General features: G+C 27.7%; 1 protein-coding gene across 1 annotated transcript in view; it reads left to right on the top strand.

Moving 5' to 3' along the window:
- Nucleotides 1-23,192, top strand: part of LOC129961609 (synaptogenesis protein syg-2-like) — a 251,873-nt gene that overhangs the window by 135,492 nt on the left and 93,189 nt on the right. The window contains exon 2 of the mRNA XM_056075114.1: nt 18,516-18,721. Coding sequence (XP_055931089.1) covers nt 18,516-18,721 — 206 coding nt within the window. The remainder of the gene's footprint in view (nt 1-18,515; nt 18,722-23,192) is intronic.

Below are 23,192 nucleotides of genomic sequence, written 5' to 3'. Positions count from 1 at the left end.
ATGCTTCCTAATTTTTTTGATTTTATAAAATTACTGTGCAGTTTAGATTTTTTATATTTTTTTTTACTATAGAGTACAATCAAAATTAATAATATTCTTTGGAGGAAAACTGACATGTTAGAGAAAATTAAATTAAATGTAGTTGTATGATTTGTTACGCTATTATAAAAATGGGGACTATTTCATATCCTTATTTGTTGTAATCTATGATGCTTTCCTTGCATAATTTCATAACTTTAACTAAATTTGAACCAAAAAAGAATATAAAAGTATACGTATGAATTTAAACTGATTAATTCGATTTCTTGAAAAGATGCCTGCATTTTACCGAAGATATAAATGTGGATATTATGTATGAGATGGATCTTTCTTCTATAGTTCAGATTAAGAACAACCAGATAAAGGAATAGTTAAATGGAGAAAGAAGAAAAAAATTACTGACGCTCATTTTTTTTCATTGTTTCTTTACAGACTTCTGAAATATATCATTGCTTTATTTGATAGTTTTGTCAAGAAACCAAGCATCGCTTCTGGGGATAATTTTCTTCACTTACTTTCTGATTCATAGTTGTTAGATGAAGAAATAACAAAGAAAATAGGAACAAACGATTCCCTGATGAACGAATACTATAGTAGCTTCATTCACACAATTCTGAAAAAAGTCTTTTTTTTTTATTTTCTTATATACGAAATGTGCTAAGAGAAAGTACTGTAAACATCAAAAAGCTTCGAGCACGAGATTTCGATGAATCGTCACGTTTCAGATCTCCCTGAGTTTGGAAAACAGATTTTTGAAATTATGTCTGGGTATCTAAACAAGATAGTTTAAAATCGCTTTCAGACAGTCGGGGTGGAACTGGATTCAAGATTTTATAGGCAAATGTATATAGTTGCATTAAATTTTGGATAATTCAAAGGAATTGCAATTCATTACGTCTGAATCCATTCAGATGAAGTCTGCCTGTTCGGATATCTGAGCTAAAAAGAAAGGAAGTTAGATGGATACAGTTTGTTACATAAATTTAACATCTAAATTTTTTTTCATTTTAAATTATTACAGATTTAGATAATTGTTTATATTTAATATTTTTTTAAATAACAGCATTTATTACTTTTATAGCATTATATCCCTCTAGATTTCTGTGTGACATTCTGTAGACATCCTAAAATATTTTTAACAAATCGGAATTTCCAATCACTATGTTTATAGTCTAATTATGTCCGTTTGGACATTTAGTTTATTATTTAAAAACTTGCGAGAATTATCATTACAAAAAAATATCAACATCTGCATAATTTTGTCAAATTTAATCAAGAAGAGAATGATTAATAATAAGTTATTTAATGGCTAATGTCTTATAATATTTTTATGAAAGCATAAAGTTCAAATGGAATTTTTTCTGAAATGTGGCAACTAAAATAAGAAAATAAATTATTTCCTCATGATATTTTAAGAGAAAAAATTCATTCATCTGAATAATTTCATAATTAAATTGTTTGTTCTCATTTTGGTTTTAATTCTTTAATTTGAAAATTGCATTTCTATATTTAAAACTGCATATATAAGAAAATCAATGATGACATCATGAATGAGTTCCGTATTTGAAGTTTATATATAGATATATTTATTTTAAGTAATGTAAATACAATTATATATATGTAAATGTAAATATAAATATGTATATTAATGCAAAACTAATTATTTGCTAGATCAGTTAGTTATTATCAAATGACATGTCTTCCATAACAAATAAATACATATAACCTCTATTAGGAATGTTTACATTTTGGCTTTGTGCAAGATATTTGTGAACTAGAGCAACCAAATTTGGTGCAGATATATTTTGATGAGTGGGGAAATGAGCTTCCTAGAATTTTCTTCGATTTCTAATTAACATTAATCTAAGACACAAAAAATTGTCTTTTTTTAATCATATCAATTCAATTTTCTTAAAAGTTTTTCTGAATAAAAATGCTTTTTTAATAATTTTAAGAATAGATTTTATTTTTGCAATGAAATTCATTTTTCATTTGTTTATTGAGTATTTATTCATGCATGCTTCTTTCTTTGTTAAAAAATGAAAAAGAAATATGTTTTTGATTATCTATACAATTTACAATAGAAAATACAAAATGAAATTGAAATACCAAAAATGCAATTTGAAGCAGATAATTCAGACATACTTTTAATTATACTATGATGTCATGGGAATCGACTTCATTAAGCATGTACGCAATAAAAAGAACACATGTAAAATTATTTAAAACATTTCTTTATCTCAAAATATTATCGTTCGAAATCCTACTATATCTTTAAAAACTTTAGAAATCACAAGCATTAAATTATGCATAAGAGATTTAGCTCAAATTAAACACAATCACTGTTTCCGGAGAACTAGCTAGTCATAAATGGAAGTTACATGCAGATAATAGCAACAATAGACGCCATATGGTGTATGGAATGTAATAATAATTTTAAAGATTTATATTTACTCATAATTATATATTTCCAGATGAATGAACTTGGAAAATATCTATTATCACCTATTTAATTAAATAGTGTCTGTTTTAATTAATAGCCTGCAAAATTAATATTATTTTAGTAAAAATTGATTATTTACTTATTAAAAAGGCAGTGAAGCAAGATATTTAATTCCATCAAGTTTTTTTCAGTAATCCGCTATTTGCTTCTAATTGAAAAATAATTTATCATAATTACGATTTTAATTTCTTTTTTACAATCATTAGTGGCATAAATTTTTATTGAACAAACAAAGGTTTCCTGAAATTATAGAAATTTAATGCCCGATACCCGAGGCTAATATTATAATGAACATAAAATTTGTTTCGAAAGAATCAGTCCATGGAATCAAAAAATGCAAAATAAATGTTTGAAGAAAGGTTAAAAAATACAATGCCTTTAATGAAATTGTGTTAAGAAGATTTTGTAATTACCTCTGCTTTATTGATTTTTGCCAGAAAGAAGCTTAAAAATTGATATTTTAGAATAATACTTATAAATGATTTCAAAGAAAAATACCGCTGTATTCTTTCCATTAAAACTTTGAAATAAATAAAATTTTTGAAGGAATGATGAGCCGAAAAAAATGTGAGAAATGACATATGAGTTAATTGAATTCTAAAATAATTCTTAAAGAAACCGAAAGATGTCATTTTTAAGCCTCTTTATTCATTTTTAACGCATAAAAATATCATCTGTTAAATGAAGTTTGAATCAAACTTTTCGTGTGGGTTTCAAAAACTTTTCATTCTTTCTGTTTTAATTAAAAAATTAATTAAAATATCAAAGAAAACAAAATCGATAGCTTTGCTATTTTACTCTTTGCTAAAATTCAAATTGTAGAAATAATTATTACTAAACACATGAAATCTGTAGATTAAAAAAGAAAACTAGAGTAAGTTAATTTCTAAACAAACCGCCACGGTTTTCTAACGAATAACAGTAGAAATTTTTAAGTATATTTTTTTCTTGAATATTATAAGTCAATAATCAGCTTATCAGCTTTCTATTATTATATATTATAATGAGCTTATTGCCAGCTTTTACAATTATATATTATTTATTACATCGGCGATTCTTCTAAACATATTATTATGTGTGCATATATCAAGATATATATACATACGCAATAATATCCATTGTTATACATATGTAATAATATCCATTGATATACATATGTAATAATATCCATTGATATACATACGTAATAATATCCATTGAAATGCATACGCAATAATATCCATTGATATACATAAGCAATAATATCCTTTCATATGTATACGCAATAATATCCATTCATATGCATACGCAATAATATCCATTCATATACATAAGCAATTTTATCCTTTTATATGTATACGCAATAATATCCATTCATATACATACGCAATAATATCCATTCATGTACATAAGCAATAATATCCTTTCATATGTATACGCAATAATATCCATTGATATACATAAGCAATAATATCCATTGATATACATAAGCAATAATATCCTTTCATATGTATACGCAATAATATCCATTCATATACATACGCAATAATATCCATTCATATACATACGCAATAATATCCCTTCATATACATACGCAATAATATCCATTGATACATACATACGCATTTTGTAATAAATATATTCATTCATTGCATTATTTTAAAATGATTCAATGAACAAATGCAATCACACTCTATTACTCCGATTTACTCTAAAGCACTATGAAAATTAACATAAGACGGACGAACAACTTTATCTTCCAAGCAAAATTGTTTCTAAGTTAACACAATGGTAAAATCGAATTCAATGTATCCAGCTAATCTCAAATAATGAAATATTTACTCGAAATCAGTTTAAACGCTTAATTTAATTATGCAATAATTTCTTTTTGAATTTTATAAAATCATAAACGCAAGCTTCAAAATATAGAAAAATTCCTAATACTTAAATCATGTGTAAAAATAGTTTGGATAAATATAAATTATATTTAGAATTACAAAACGATAACCAGTTATTTAATTGGATATAAACACGACGGCAATCAATGGTTTTATTCCGATGAAATTTGCCAGGACAACAACTTGGCATAAAGTATTCATTATACCTATAACATGTTATATATTATCATGTTATATATTATTATGTTATATATTATTATGTTATATATTATTATGTTATATATTATTAAATGAAATCTACTATATTAAGACTTATAGCATGCAACTGCCCAAAATAAGATGCTGTAGAATTTATAATAGAATATGCTACAAACTATGCCTGTGGAATTTAGAATAGCATAAACGCATAAGAGGAGATTTTAAATTATATCTCTTTATATAGGAAAGATTTATTGAGATAAAATTAGTATTACAAAATCTACTCTAACGATTAATTCCAGAGATCGTAATCAAATCGATTATCTCAAAATGATCAAATTCGTATTATTTTGGATTAACAGCACAAAATAGTTTTGACGATATACGGTCTATGTCTAAATCGGAAATCTTGGCTGTGTGTGTGTGTGTGTGTGTGTGTGTGTGTGTGTGTGTCCATTTGGCCAGGTCATTTAACTTTTGAAAGTTTAAAATGAGCGCCTTAGACCGATTTTATTTCCTTTCTTATTTTAACTAGTAAAAAGTAAGTGAGAAATTGATGTTTTTTAAAGAAAGTTATTGCACAAAAATGATTTTCAAGCTTCTTTAAAAAAATATCTCATGTTTTTTTTTAATGATACCAAATTATTTCATAAATAATAATTTTTCAAAATATGCTTTTTGTGTAATTTTTCAAAATATGTGTAATTTTTAACTATAACTTTAACTTCATTGTTGCAATAAAATTCAAAAACTGTTCATTTTTTTAAATCTTTACCTTTATTGGCATGTTCTTCTTCCATTGTTGAAAGCTAAAACAAATCCTGTTTATTACTTTCTAAATGTTCATAAAGAAGAGGAAATTAAATAAGAACCATGGAACTTAGAATGTTGAGAAATATATCGCACTCTCAAAAAATGCGTTATCTAGGTAGTTATATACATAGTGACTTTCTTCGGATTCGACTGCATGACACTCGTTCATGAACCCAATAAACAGATGAAATGTAAGACTATTAAAATAATACAGTCTTTAGTCTATCACAATTTGATATTTATAACTTCTATATTGATGTATCCGTGAATAATTTAGAACATATATTATACTAAGCATTGTCGTTATACCCAGTGAACCAGCTTGTCATCGAAGGTTGCTAGAAAAAGAATAATATGAAAGATTACTCTAAAAATATCTTTTCACCATTTTTTTTTACATCTTTCTTTCTTTTTTCTATGATTAATTCAGTTTGTTATCTTAATATTTCTAGTTTTATAGAAGTTATCTAGAAGTTCTTTTAGAGACTTTTTTTTTAATTTTATGTTTAAGACTAGGTAATAATTTGCCCAGAGACAGTGTTAGACATAGCTGAAGGTATATATTTTCCTAATCTAAACATTTGATTGATATTTAATTTTAAAAAAAGAGTGAAATCAAAGCTATTTGATAATTGCGAATAAAGTGATACTCCTATGATCGTAAGGAGGTCATTGAAACTTTAAACTGTGCTTAGAACGATCCCATGGTAAATTCAGAATTAGTTAAATGAAAACTAACAACCAACTGATTTTACTACATTTAACTAATATCATTTAGTTTCATTTGTCCTCGTCCCATTTATATTTCAATGGACTGCTACCTCATTTTTATTCGTATATTTTATGCTTAAATTCAGACCTTTTTTGGCACATACAGTTAAAAGAAATGTTCTTCTCCATTATTGTTGAATGCATATGCAATATGCTGCATTTTTTTTTACCCATAACATAATGCAGAAAATAAAAAATTGCGTTTTTGCCTCTTCCCTTTAATTGATTGCTTTAGAAATTTTATATAGAACTTACAACATTGACGTGAAATCCACAAACCAAATTTCATTTATCAAGGTTCTATTATTTTGAAGTTAATTAAGCTCATGTCCGAAAGAATATAAAAGATCTTCGGACAATCATTTTGAGAGATTTTGTCCATATTTGAAAAGGATCGACAATTCTGGCGATAAATATCATACATTAAATTTAAACTTGCTTCGAATCGCCAAATTTCAAACATCAATTTGCTGAAATTTAAAGTAATTATATTAACATAAGCTCATTAAGACAAATCGACCATCTCAGTCTCACATTAGCAGAATCATCTTAATTTTTTTTTTTTTTTTTTTTTGTATGGTCTGCAAACCAAAATTTTCTGCTTTTGTATCACTTTGTTCAGATTGACAGACAAGATTAATGCCAAGAACGATTTTTTAATGTAAGAATACTAAAACATAGAGATTCTTTGAAAATTTTTCGAAATCTCGGAAGTTGTTGCCGACATAAAACTTTTCAATTTTTGTATTTTGTATACATTAGAGAAGATCACTTATAAAATTTTTACAAGATACTCCTCGAAAATACGGAACAATTTGTAATTTTTAAACAAGTTATAAATATATATCTATAATATACTAACAAAGCCCTGCTTATCCTTATCCAAATCTTTTTGAACTGACCTTGCGTAAATCTTCTACTAAGTGAAAAGGGTGATCGACTCAAATTGAAAGTTGTCAAGGCTCTTGGAAAACCCAAGCATAACCCCTTTTTTATTATCCGACATTTATAAATATCCAATTAAAAAACCTTTAAAATGGCTTTGGGGTGATGTTGCCAAGGAAAGCAAACATCGTAAAAGAAACATTGTTTACAGGGCTGAAAGACCGGAAAGAAATGGGACCTAGGGAAAGATGGCGTGCAATAAAGGATGGTAGTAGGAATTTATTAAAGGGTACTTAACTTATCGACATTTTTTATGTTCTTCTCAGACACATAATCGCATTTCATGTGATATTTATGAGACTCCCTTATTATTTTCTGTTTTATTCTAGGTCAATTCGTTTCCTGCTTTTTAAATAAAAACCCAGTCATGTCCAAACTTCGGCTCATTATTATAGCATTTCATTGCAGCCAACAACCACGTTTTGTCAATATTATTAGTGGTTCTTTTGAGAAATTTTATCTCATTAGAGGTTTTTATTTACAGCTTGCTTTCAAGTTTTGAATAATTGCTTGCATTCATACATTTTGGAGTATACTGGATGTTCTTATAATGGTTTGCATATTTGAATATTTATTTTAAAAAACTGGTATATTTAAATGCATGGTACATTCTATAATCATGGCGCTCTAGATAATTTCAAAATATTTACAGTCAGATGTACATTTCCAATAAAAAAAAATGTCTTAAATAATGTGAAGAGTTATATTTTATATCATTCGAGTCAGTAAATATACTGCTAAAAAAATTCCTATACCCAGTTCTCCTTCCTATCTGTCATATTTGATAAAAGAATTTTAACGCACAATTAATTTATTTAGTAAAACATTGATAAACTGGCCGATTTACGGAATTTCCCATATCACTATTAAAAGCAATTTTACACCATTTTGGCAATTGTTTCCAGAAAAATCCACGAATCTAACAAACAGCAATTTCTCGAGTTGAGCATAGATTAATCTAAAATTATGAAATCCAAAGCTTTCTTACTCGGTCAGTTTCAGTCGCAAAAACGCAGAAGTTTGCTTATTTTTTATTTCTGTTCTTGTTACATTTGTGTGTCAAGGATATTTTACTGAATTAATTCATAATATCTGAAAAATGCATACAATACCACTGCTAAAGTTTCTAACAATAAAATTTCTTAGTTTCATTAACTTTATAGGAATAGATTTTTAGTAAATCTTACTTTCGAAAAAATAGCAAATCTATCATCAATAATATTTAGCAAAGTGAATTTTGAATGAATAAATATAGCGAATGAATTTCCTAAAATATATTTTATTTAACTTTATTTTGAAAAAAATATTTAACATGCGGAAACACTTTTATTATATCGAAATTCAAATCTATATTTTTAGATAATAAAAATTTTTTACAAACATATATATCTTAATTATGTGATGCAAAAAATATTATATTTGAATTTAAATTATTTTTAGGTGAAAAATAGCAGTCAATCATAAAATGAATATGCAGAGATATCGAATAATTAATTTTTTGTTGTAAAATATCACTCAGTTATTCAAGTTTTGTTAGATAATTCGTTTTGCTTCTGTTTTAAAATTGTTTTCACTGTTTAAAAATCATTTTCACTGTGTTTTACCAAATTAGGTTATTTAAATGAAGCAAATATGAATTTAACTGGTGGGAATTGTCTCTCCAAAATCTTGTCATACATTTTCAGAAAAAGATGTCACCCCCTTCCCATTCTACCCGAATAAACTTATAGACCTAAAGCAATGTAGTGTTCTAGGTCCATGAAATTTATTCGGTCCATCCTCAATAATCAAATTTTCAGTTTCAGAGTCCTGTACATGAGAGCATTGTATTTCTTTCTGTAGAACCAGTTATGCATTTAGATGCTTTGTTTCGATCGACAGAAGCTAAAATTTAACCCAGAGCTACAATTTTATTAAAAAAAATCATACCAAATTTTCATTAATCCAAATTGTTACCTTTATGAGTTTACACAAATTCAAAACAGATGTTTATGAAATGTGAAAGTCATCACTTGGGCAAATATGCTTTAAAATTTGTATCTGTGCAAATCTTTAATCTGTACAAATAGATGTCATTTAGCAAAACATTGCTTTTTTGAGTTATCACATTTATATACATGGTAACAGACAGACAGATAGAAGATCCATACCTTAATGGATTTTGTTCGAACTCTAAAGTAAATACCACACAATAGATGTTAAATCCGTGCATAAAATTTCAAGTATATAGTTATTTGCGTTTTATAACTACCGTGCCTCTTGTAATTGGATTTTGGGCAGATATATTACCTCTTCATGAATTTTGCTCAAAATTTGATAGAAATTTACCCATTTCGTGATAAAGCTCGTCTAGCTCAAAGTATTTTTGAGTTATGATGCTCACAGACAGACATTTTTAAAAAGTATTTTTCGGAAGCAGGAGAGTCTAATCGAAGACATTCGTTAAAATACCTTGGTTGGATGTTATAAGGATTATAATACTTTCTATCGGTATATTTCGTATGCAAGAAAATAAAAATGAGAAAAATTCATTTCCCTGTTTTCTAAATAATAAGAAAAATCTTAACAGTGGTTACTGAAAACGTCTTTATTGTAAAAAAAGGACAACATATTAATCAATCCTTTAAAGAGGAAAGAATTGGAGTTTAACTTATTTATATATGAAGTTATACCAAAGAAAAACTACTATAGTCATCAGAAAATTCCACCATCAAATTTTGACAAATCTCCATGTTTCAGACTTCTCTGAGATTGAAAACCACATTTTAGAAATTATGTCTGTCTGTACGTGAGCATGATGACTCAAAAACATTTTGAGCTAAACGAATGAATTCGATATATAAGCTTTATACAGAATTTTATGATTTCTATCAAATTTTAGACAAAATTTAATCAGAAGAAGTAACGTGGACTAATTACAATTGAGCGTGATAATTGCAAAACGTTACAAAATGGATATGCAAAATTTGGTTCTCAGGTATAGCATCTAAAATGTTGATCCATATTGAATTTGATCCAAATCCGTCGAAGGATTAATTGTCTGTCTATCGATACTTTCACAAGTTTATAAGCGCGATAATTTCTGAATTATCACGTGACATGACTTGATCATGACGAAAAAACTCAAGTCAATAAAGAAAAGTTGGTTCACAGTTTTACCATCTAAAGAATAGATTTTTTTTTTATAACTGAATATGTTTAGATCAAAAATAATTTATAACTATTACATTCATATGCCTCGTTTGTTTTGCTAATTTTATTCAAGAAATGAAATATAAATAAAAAAAGAAAGAAAAGGATTTCATTCAATTTTATTTCAACAGAATTCCGCAGAAGATTAGATATTGTTTGCGGAAAAATCAATAAGCACTTATGCGTGAGTCATGTGATATTCCTAGATTATATTTTACGATTCCTTTTCCTAACTCTTAAAAAGATTTTTAATTTGTTTTGTGTAATTTTAGATTTCTCAGAACACCGTCCCCAAAATGGAAATAAAGTGAAAAGTGGAATTCAAATTAATAAAAGACGCATAAAATTTCATTGTGAACTTTAGAATCAATTTAGAATAATCATATTTATTTTTGCACCTTTTTATTTGTATTTTAAAAAATTCTGTTAAATATTTGAATTTTTAAAGGGTTTTTTTTAATTAATTACTGTAATAGTTTTCAGTAAAAACAGTGTTAAAAAAACTTTAATATGTGTTTCTGTAGATTGAAATTTTTATGCATCAAAATTTTCTTTTTAATCTAATTTTTTTCAAGTTTGATACATAGACAGTTTCAAGCTTATATATAAACCACAAAAGTTATAATTTAGGATTTCTTTCTTAGGGCCTCAAAAGAACCGCCCCAGAAAACATGTATCTTACATGCTATATGCACTGTGTAAATGGATTTTCAAATGACCCCGTATTTTAAGCAGCTTACGGCCTCATCAAGTCTAACTACGATATTGTACTTTTGAATTCTATTGTATTTATAAATGTTTAATCATTATAACGAATTAAAGTAATGCAATGCTAGTTCTCTAGAATGATGTAGACACGTGACCATGCTAAAAATTAGTAAATGTTATCGTCTTATTTTTATATACTTACATCAGCTATTGTAACATTTTATTTATATTTATTTATAAGTAAATAATACGAATCTATCAATAGATTCTTACTAATTGTTACCCAACGATCATTAAAATTAAAAATTATCTTCTAAACTGCTATAGTTTTGGAATTTGTTTCATTGTAAAAACAAGTAGTATTTCACAGATTTGGATTAATACACTAAAAAAGACTTTTTGAATAGCTGTTATTTTACACGGAAAGCATTTTTCGAGCTCTCTTTTGTGGTGTGAAATATTACCTTCTGGATAGAAGGGGTAGTAGCATTCTTTTCTTTTCTTTTAAAATTCTTTATTTTTCATTTTACAAAAACGACCGCTGTTACTAAAAAAGACCTTACCAGAAAATGTCCTCTCGTTATCACTGCATGATCGATAGGGCTCTTTGAGGATCGAGTTCCTCAACAATACTGTTTCCTTAAAAGGGCGAGCGAAAAAGGGTGAAATAGACAATAAAATGGCAAAAATCATGAGAACAGCGTAAAACGCAAACCGTCATTTACTCTTACACATTCCCGCTCCTTTATTTTCCAGTTGTTGGACATTTTTTATTCTTATTTTTTTTTTATTCTTCCCTTTTTGTACTTTTTTTTTCTCAGGGAAATATAAGCCACGATGTCGGAGCTACAGTGTATATATATATATATATATATATATAAAGCTGCATGTACATACGCGTGTCAAAATCTTTAAAATTTTTGTTTGTTTTTTCCCTAGCCTTGCTTTATGGAACAATGTGTTTTAGTTGCACCACTAGCAAGCCATTTTTTATTATTGTTTTTTCCTCTTTTGAGTTTTTTCGCTGACGACAGCGCTATCTAGTGAGAGAAAGATTAATCCCGACATTCGAAAGCCGAATTCACAAAGGAGAATCTAAAATACGTGGGCTCGTACTGCTTGCCAAGATGGTGTCGAAATGCATTGTACGACGTCTTATTCCCACTCCCCTTTGATAAATAACGGAAGCGTTTTTCAGAAATTTCAGAAACGCTTAGAGCTATTTGAATAGTATAGTGGGGGTTTTTTTTTTCGCAGAAAGAAATCTTGGAAGAGCTGAAAATTACGAATTTAAGAAAATGCCATTCGGTTTTTATTATCGCCGACTCAAAACAACAGACTTTTTTTTATCAATTCTAAACATGAGAACTCCATTTAATAGTTATCTATTTTTTTGGAAATATAAAAATACAGAAATATACAGGAAAATGTTTTGTATAAAGGTTAGAATTGATATTTCTTAAGTTGAAGAAAAGAAATTTGAATTTGAATGGCATCTTTTATTTTGAATATTGTTGTTTAGAATAAATATTTTAAATTCAAATGTACGCAAAGTTTCTCATCATAATAAAATATTATTTATACAAAGAAATTAAGTAAAACTATTTGGGTTGTTACATTTGCTGTTTACTTTATTTTAAAATCTATAAACTTTGACAAAACACCCTGATATAATCGTTTTTTTAATTTGAATCCTTCTGGGCATTTAATATTTCATATCAATACATCTTAAATAAAGGACAATGTAGGCATTTCTGTGTATCTGTTACCGTTAAAGTATATAATGCAGTTATTTCATAGAATACCTAGTTATTCCATGAAATAACTGATCGCGTCCGTTAAAGTGTGTAATATGTTATTAATTTGACACTTTAACTAGTTATTGTATGAAATAACTAGGTATTCTATAAATTAACTAATGAGAGACAATTGAAGTGTAAAATAAACAATTTATCTAAAATGAAATTAAACTAATGATAGACAATTAAAATGAAAAAGAAGCAATTTATCTATAAACTATATTTATGGAAACATACCATAAAATAATTTCTTACAACAAGGATTACTAAAATCACACTTGGAATGACAAAGAACATTATTTATAAAACAAAAACATTTTCTTTATTTCTAAAACAAACAAACAAAAACATAAATGCAGTTGGGGTGGAAGGTAAATGTATTTGTCTTGCCAGATATATGATATAGATTATTTTACACTTTAACGGGCTGCAGATCGTTATTCTATGAAATAACTTGTTAAACCATGAAATACAAGAGAGTTTTACACTTTAACGGACACGATCAGTTATTTCATAGACTAACTAGTTATTCTATAAAATAACGGATTTCATACTTTAACGGTAACATATCTATTGCCACTGTAGAGGATAAACTGCTCTAGAGTTATTAAATTTGACAAATATATATTTTGAGACTGAGAGTGTGCATCCATCAAGCGACATTTTTGACATTTTATAGAATTTTAATTAATTAAAATTTAAGAGACATTTAAATGTTTTTGCATCATCAGAAAATATTTCTATGATAAAAATGATTTTTACACATTTTTTTAAGTTAAAAAAATAACCTTTTTACTTATTCTAATTAGTTGATGCGAAATAGATAATATTTAATATTTTCTGTTTAGTTCATCTCAATAATTTCATTATTATAAATGAAATCTAAATCGTTTCCTATATTTCGATAAATATTTAATCATGTTTTCTCCTATTGCTGAAATGAAATTGAAGCAATCTGTTCAATAAGTATGTAGATTACACAAAGAATAAGAAAATGTTCTATTTTATCACTAAAGTTAATTACTCAATAAATTAAACATTTTCCTTCCTAATGATAACATGGTATAGAATAGACAAAAGCTGTTAACAAACAATGTGCTCCGCAGACCATCTGGTCACGGAAGGGGGCTAGTTTAAAGAAAGACAACTTTAAATCGGGGATTCACAAACCAAAAGCATGCGTTTATGTTTTGCTCTATTTGAATTTAGCTTAAATTATACAAAGACTATGTAATTGCTTTTCATTTTTGAACTGATAATACAAGATATAAAGCATATAAAAATATAGGTTAATGTTTTCCAAAAAGCGTTCCAAAATTTGAAGCAGCAATAACTTCGTTAATATATCCTGTAGAAAAGAATTCGATAAAAAAAGATTAAAAAGCATTGATTATTTTTCCTTTAGAACTGTTATGTTATGTTTGCGAACCTGACATAAATCTTATTTTACTAAATCAATGTTGACTCATTACTGTAATATTAAAATATAGAAACATTTTTTAACATATATATATACATATATATATATATATATATATATATATATATATATATATATATATATATATATATATATATATATATATATATATATATATATATATATGTTAATTGGGAATTCCTTTATGATTCATTTTAATTCGTTTTTAAACTTTCTTTGGGCAATAATGAGATTTTTATTTAAACAATAAGGAAATATTATTTAAATTTTACTCCCAGTTTATTCATTAATTAATAAAGATTCTGAAAAATTAATATTTTACATTTAATTCACCAGTCTTTGACCTATAAACAAAATAGAATAGAAATTTTAAGACTGGTAAATTAATACAGTCTTAGTGCATAACAGCCATTAAAACTTTATTATAATACTCTAGTTTTTGAATCCTATTTTTATTTATTAATTTCTCAAAGTATTTTTACGGAAAATTTTGAATCCAAAGGATCTGATTATCTGCGAATTCAAAATATTTCCAGTATAATAGGGGCGTGGTGAAACAGTCCAACAGACTCAATAACAAAGGACAATATTTGTTTAACACGAAAGCATGAAAACAAAGACAACAAAATTGTACAAAAGAGCGGCACTTACAACAAACAGCAAATCGATCGTAAACAAGTGCAACAGCACAAAAAGCTCAGAGAATCTTCGCAAGAAAGACATCATACCATTATTCCCGTCCTTCAAATGTCTGCTATGTCTACTCACTTGAGCAGAACGAGATTGCCAACTCACTATTAACGCAATGTTCGACTCAACATTGACAGGTTGTTCGGCATACGGCTCAATGCTGTCTCAGTACTCGATTTCAAAACTCGCCATATAACTCAATATTGATCAGTATTGGACTGACTTTTAGCTTGAGATCAACTCAAATGACTGATTATAGCTTTATCTCTAGGTGTGTATTTTTATAGTTTCCGTGGCAGGGCAAAGAAGGTTCTAGAAAGAGCGATGATACTCGCGTCTTAACGGACCGATCGCAGAAATTCCTGAAATTCCGGAATCTTCCTTTTGATCACGGAAATCACCAAATTTTTCCTGGGTCACTGATCCGGCATCCGTTCAGTATTCATTAAAATTATATGCAAAAATGCCTTCCTTACGAAGGAACTATTTTAACTGGTAAATAACATTACAAATTCGAAACATTTTTTATGATGTTAAAAGGATTTTAAATTGTGCATGAATTATATGTATATTATATTTGTAAAAACAATATATGCTTTTTTGTGAAAAAGTATCTCTTGCAGAAATTATAAAAATGTCATATGTAGTATGTCATAATGCAATTTACACATTTAAACTGGAAATTTTATATTTATGTTTTGAAAATTTTCAAATTTATCCATTTCGACATACAACTATTAAAAGAAACGCAAAAATACATATTTACAAAATTTTTATTACACTGTATTTCTGAAAGTGACGATTAATGAAAATATTTGAAAATACGATTTTGCCATTATTAAATGGATTAATTCCAGCCTTTAAAAATATAAAAGTATAGAAAAACGAGCTTTAACAAAAATGGAAAATTTGATTTCACTATAAAGAAATATAACAAAACCTGCTTAAATTGATAAAATAATCGTCTCTACTTTAATACTTGACTGAAGAAAATTATTTAAATATAAAAAAATGAAATCAAGCTTTCTCACTTAAAAGAAGAATTGTCTTCCTTTCTTAAGGGATTGTAACGACTGTAGAACGACACTGATCCTCTTAAGAAATGGAATTTTGGTAAATCCCAATTGAGTAGCTTTTGTTCCAGACACGTTAATTTAATAGTTGTACTATTTCCGTTTCTATTAGACTTAGTAGAAACTTTCTATTCGAACAGAGAAGCGTTTTTATCAACATTGAATAAAGAAACATTTTCTGCATGCTAGAAGTACGTCCAAAAGTTTTCTTTTAATATCAATTATTAAAAATTCTTTTTAAATATTTCTAATCCCATTTTCTTATTAACTTGAAGAATTTCTAGTTGCATTGATGTGAGTAATATTGCAAGCGTGAAGAAATGTTTTTATTCTTCATACATCCTGAAGAATTGCTTTGTTTAATATGAGTATAAAATTTCATAAATTTATTTCTATTTTTATTTATAAATAAATTTATGCTACGATTTTATTTACGAACTTGTAATAATTAAAACTTAAAAATAAAAACTGATTTAAAACTTAATCATTTTTGTTATAAATATTTATAAATAAAGTAGCTAAAACTCAGCATATTTTTTTTTAATAATATGTGCTTTATGAAGCCCACCAATGGCTCAGTGAATAAAGCTAAACGTAGCTGAAAAATTGAATTTTAATTTCAAAAAGTAAATTATGGGTTACAATTTAACATTGCTTTTAACCAGCATTATTCGAAAACTGTTAAATAGATTGCGTAGTTGTTTTTTGGATTTTAGACATTAGAAATACAAATGTGGACCAGTTTTTTTTTCCTGACAATAATCCAAAAAGTCAACTTTCCCCCATATATATATAGTACTAAATTAGATTTCTACCTCAGTTACTACCTAGTCACTCTGGGTCGCTTTAAGTAACAAATTCTCTTACGTCCTTTCTAATCTGAGTCCTTCGTTCTTGGGTTTGGCTCGCAACACTAGAATTATTCGAACATTCAATAATAATTTATTTATAAATAAATAAATGCATTAAAGAAAAATTTATGGCTAACCAATTTATGACGTAGAATGTTTTATACCTTGCCGAATTTTATTTCACTGCATTAAAATATATAATTATTAGAATGCTCACTCTTATTGTGACCCAGTAGCGAAGTAATAAATCTGCGTAAGTCTTATTCTTCCAGATGAAAAAAAGATATTTTAAATGGAATGAGAAATTGTATTTTAAGTTGCTAAATTTTATTTTTGTAGTTCTTAGTTTTTTTTTTAGTAATGTGTAGTAAAATATTTCTGAAACCCACAAATTTTAATATAAAAAATCATACACTTTTATTGTTATACCCAACCAAATATGAAGCTTTCAGTATTCCTATTTTAGCCGGTTTTAAAATCTTTCAATAATTAGTACAATAAAGATCCGTGAATCAGCGAACCTCATTTGCACAAGGCCGCCATTGGTTGACTAAAGTAGTGTGATTAAAGCCATTATAACCCGGTCAGTTTTAGTCAGGTCAGAAATGCGGAATATTTTTTGTTTAAATTGATCATAAGGAATATTTTGCTAAATATGATTGATATTCACAAAATATAATATGCAAAAGTGTGTAAAAAATGCATAATTCGCAATTTTTTTCGGTATTATTTATTAATTCTTTATTTAATTGAAGAAATAAATTATTCATTAATTTATTCATGAACATGAGCGTCATTAAATATAATTCTTTAGATCATTTAAAGCATTTTTTTGACTAATAAAAGATCTCCATCTCTAAAAGTTAGCTTTTGTGAAAAGCTTCGAAAGTAATAGTATAAAAAAGTAAACTAAAAACTGTACGTTTTGACTCTTATCTGAGGGTTACCTTTTCATATATGTGTATCATTTATCAGTGAAAAATAAAATCAGTTTAGGCCAATTTAAGAATTAGGCTACGATTTATATTAATGTTCTGTTTATGTTTCCTGCATTTAAGTTACATTGCAGAATTTATGTTAAAATGTGAATCCTTTAGCTTATTTTTCTCTTGAAACATGCAGTGAATCCTTTAGCTTATTTCTTGAAACATGCAGTGAAGTATATAAACATATATAAATTATCGGTACAGAGCCTTCTCTTTTAAATCGGCATTTTGAAGGCAACAGCTTCTATAACTCACCGGGCCTCGGCCATGTTCACATTCTATGTAGCTTGACATAAACGGAAGGCTTACTACTCAATAAGAAGGGAGAAAATACGTATTATAACAGTGAGTTTTGGTATAAAAACTTTGTGTTCTGGTATTGGTGGGCAAAATAATGAGTTCATAGAACTCCTCACTATCCTCCTCACATTTTTGTTATCCGACCTGCTCTTCAAGCCACATTAGGCCAGATACTCCGGTGTGTACTGTAATTAATTGTTTATATTTTCTTTTATAGTTAAATATTAATTTTGTTATACATTTCACGATTTCATTGGATGTTTTAAAATTGTTTGCCTAATTTTATTTACGAAAGCGTATGTTTAACATAACATTGTTATTTTTTTCAGGTGTTATTGCTCTGAAAATGTTAGAATTACAAGTTCCCCCGTCCATCATGAGCGGACAACCGATCACACTGAACTGCACATTTGACCTCGAAGGAGACACGCTTTACTCCATTAAATGGTACAAAAACAACGTTGAATTTTACAGATACATTTTAAGTGACAGGCCACCCGGACAAAAATATCCTTTGCAGGGAATTTATTTAGATGTAAGTATGTCATCTTGTATATCATTATACTCCGGGGTCCTGCCCTAGGGGTAGCGTGTCTTCTCCGTGATTTGGGTGTCCGGGTTTGATTCCTGGTTCGGGCATGGTTGTTCTCTACCCTTTGTTTTATCTGTGAGGTGCGGAATGAGCCCCCCTGTGAAAAGGAGTTGTGCAAGTGAGTGTGTGCGTGTTTCTTCTTCATGAGCTTGAAATCAGACTTCTGCCCTCGGTTGCTCAGGGGTCTTTTCCCTCAGAAGCTGCTGTGCAAAAAACTTGGCTTAAAATAGTCACACGACAAAAACAAAAAAGATCATTATGTGGTAACAATTATTTTGTTTAATAAAACCAACGAGAATTGCCTCAACGAAGTTTCTTATTGTTTTGTAATAAATATATTTGTGCATTTTTAGCCACGTATTACTGGCTAAAAACTATCGCTAAAGGATCCCATTATCGTATGATTTTTGGCGATAAATTGCTATGATAAGGTTAATATAAAAGTATTAGAAATAATGAATCCATATATTTAAGATGCCTTTTTACCATCATATTTAAATCAAAATTTGCCTTAGAAACTACAATTGTAATCTGAAAATCCCATACCATATGTAAATCATCCCATTTTTTAAACATATAGCATACACATGCTTTTGAAAGTGCAGATCGAGGACAGTTAGTACCCTCGGATTTGGCTCTCAAATTGATATATATCTGCACTTAGGATATTAATTCTATGAATCAAATTTTATCCATCTACCTCACTTCTTTTTACAGTTATCGTTCTAACTTATATTCAAACAGACAGGCGTTTTCTGAATGGGAATTTGATAGAAATTTGCAAATTTCATGTAAAGACTATATGCCAAATTTTACTAGCTCAAACCGTTTTTGAGTAATCGTGTTCACAGGCAGACAGACGGACAAAATCTGTTTTTTGGATTTGAAAAGTTCCGAAACATGGAGATTCTTCAAAATGTCGAGTTTCAATATTTTGTAGATTCCAATAACTTCTCTTTGTGTATTTTTTATTCTAGAAAGTAAAATTACGCACGCATATTTTGACTTATTAGTTAATGATAATTTTTACTTTAGTTTTAGTTATATCAACGTCCCGTTGTAAAGCAACTCTATGGCTATTTAGGGACGGGCCTCTTAATTTTGAACCGCGGTCAGATCACGGGGACGACACCTGAACTAGCACCCCCCTCTCCACACCACACCACACCACACCAGAGGCTGACCTGACGGATTTAACGTGCAACAGACCCCCTTACACGACAGTTCTTCAGTGGAATCGGGTGTCGAACCCGAAGCCCTATGACTCACGAACTAAAACCTTACCACCATGCCACTATTGTCTTAGCTGATGATAAAGTGGAAAGAAAAATATTTAAATAAAGTAGTGAAAATTGGTTTTAGAGCAATAATTTCATCACACTGTATATGAACTGACATTATGAAGAGCATTACTGACACATCAATAAACTGACACACCACATTACTGACAGCATCAATACATTTCTGCGCATTATCGAATCATTTTATTGTTAAGCAAAATACAATCCCATAAAATTCCTTAAGAACATTTAGAAAAAGAAATTGCTACGCAACCTAAACCTCATAATCGGCAGAAGCGCATAAAATCAAATAAAATCGAATAGCCTAAAATCTTTGTTGTAAATTCATTTGATGAGCTGATTTTTTTAAGATGTCCCGTTCGCATAATTTCTGAGAATAATAAGTGATACAAAAATTAATGACGTATAACAGCCAATAGTCAGAAACTTATTCGTAAAGCAAAAGAAGATATTGTTATAAAACGTCGGCATATGAATACCGTCATTCATAACCTGATACTAGGATTGAAAATATGCTTTTGGGAAGGTAAAGAAGAATTCGAAATAAAACCAGGGAAAAAGTTAAATTGTATTACAATTAATAATTAATCTATGAAAATCGCATTAAATTTGATATGCGTGTCGTCAAAATTCGTATTGAGAAGAGAAAAATTCGAAAATATCTTACATTTTATGAAAACATATATAAAATGGATTAAAAAAATGGCCATCGAAATAAGACACAAGTATCGTTTATTGATCCCAAATCTTGATCTCAACAGCTATGCAAATGTTAAAAGAGCGCAATTTCCTCACATTTGATATTTTTTTGCTCCATTTTTTGATCTCTTCGATAAAAGTGCCGTTGTAAATTTACAAATGCTCTTATAAATTTATCTATCAATAAATCTGCCTTTATAAATTTGCATATCAATAAATCAGTATATTATTTTGACTCTGTTCTATATATTGGTTCATGTATTTCATGTATATATTCATCTAAATAATTCATGTAAATCACCAAATAAAAGTCGTTTGAAGCTTCGACCGTGCCACATTTTTTCCATTTTATTTCAACTAATAGTCTTTTAAATCTACCATACTATTTGAATTCGCTATATTCAAATTTCGCAAGCAATATAGCTCTTAACATTCTTAGGAAAACTTTAATTCTGAAACACTGAAATTTTAACAAGCTGGGGTAATTATCTCTCGAATTCTTAAATTTTAATGAACTAGATTAATTATCTACTACTAAAATTGATGGCTCTATAAATTTAATGGGATCTAGTGTTTTATAAATAGAACTTTCGATATTTTAATAACATTAGATTTTTGTATTATCTTACATACAAGTTTTTATTTGCCAGAAAGTGAGATATATTCATTAAGATATATGATTTACGTGAAGAGATTAATTCTATGACCAAATTTATCAAATAAAAAGATATCAATTATATAAAAAAATATAAATTTTTAATTTCAGAATCGACGGGAAATACAGAAAACGAAACTCATTTCATATAAAAAAATGTCTTTATGAAATGGAATTCTATTGAACCAACAGAATTAACGGTTGATAAAATTTTCAATTAATCATTTTATATAACTGAATCTTAATGGTTTTGTCAGTGAAAAAAATTTAATTTCAAATTTTTATACTGCTTATATAAACGAATATTGTAATTGAAGTTTTCCACCATTATGTTCATTATAATATGCATTCCCCGAATTTTCTGTGAAATTTGAACTTTAATTTGAAACGAAAGTGATTAAACTTCAATTAATAAAATCTTTTTAGATGAAATTAGATACATATTTTTAAATATGACAACGGAAAAGATAATCGTTCAGCAATGTTATCTTATGCGCACCACAGAGTACTTCTTATAATTTATACGATATCTCAAAGAATTCTTCTATAAAAATTTCTATGATTCAACAAAAAATCAAGTTTTTAGTGTTACTTTCAGAAGTATTCCAATGGAGTGAATAGTATTTTTTTTTAAATTTTGTTAATAAATGTACTTCTGAAAAGTTTGCCAAGTCCACATTGTGTACATCTCTTAGATCCTTTAAATCATATTCAGTAAAATATTTTTGACACTCAAACATTTAAATAAGGAGCCTTTCAATCTTCTGCAAAAAATTCTAACTTATGAAGATTTGAATACCATTATTTTAGAGCAATGAACCATTTCGTTATTTTAAAGCAACCAACATTTTTAAAAACTCCAAGCGATATTGGGTTTAATTTTTCTAGAGATGGTAAAAGAAACATCTAAACTTACACACATTTATAAAAGATATTAAGATTTTTATGATTCGAAACAACATTTAATGCAAAAGAAAATAATTATTTTTTTATTCTAGTGAATATTAAAGTTTCAAGAATATTTTACTAATTAATATTCATACCATTAAACGCTTGTATAAAAATTCAAAGTTTCACAATTCTTCAGAACATTTAGTGATTCAAACTCCATAAAATATAATTATTTACTTCATTTTTGCCTTTTCTATTTGCATGTGTATCTCTATTATTAATGGTTTAAAAATAAGCTTTTGGACCTGATTACAGTGGATATCTTGTAAATATTAAATTAGATTATTTATTACCTATTGAATTAAAAATATAGATATTTTAGAAGTCATAGAAAACCTTTTCTCGCATCATTTTTTTAGAAAGGTATCAAGCGTCATATTCATTTTATTTCATACAAACATATGCTAAAAATTTCATCTTTCTATAGATGGTTTAGAGTGGGAGTTAACTTGATATTTGAATTTGAGTCTGTATTATAAGTAGAGATTATTGATCGGTTGTTGGATGAAATCATTGATATAAAGAATCCATTGCAGAAACTGACTCATCCTAAGATGGCTTGTTTCATTTCTATATCCAGCTTTAATGATCATACACTATGACTGTTAAAAATATCATTTATACATTAAAAATGAATAAAAAATTTTGAATTCAAAAATATTATCTAGACATTTACTGTGTTTAAATAAAATAAGGGCTTATGATATTAAAAAATAGAGCTTTTATGATTAATAAAAATTTCCTGTAGCAATAATTGTATGAGTAAGCATTTCATGAATAATGAGACAAACCGTCAAGACTTACTTTT

This window comes from Argiope bruennichi, chromosome 2, assembly GCF_947563725.1.
Source record: "Argiope bruennichi chromosome 2, qqArgBrue1.1, whole genome shotgun sequence".
In the NCBI taxonomy this organism is placed as follows: Eukaryota; Metazoa; Arthropoda; class Arachnida; order Araneae; family Araneidae; genus Argiope; species Argiope bruennichi.
Note: the sequence above shows the minus strand (reverse complement) of the source record. Positions and strands in the feature narration are given on the sequence as shown.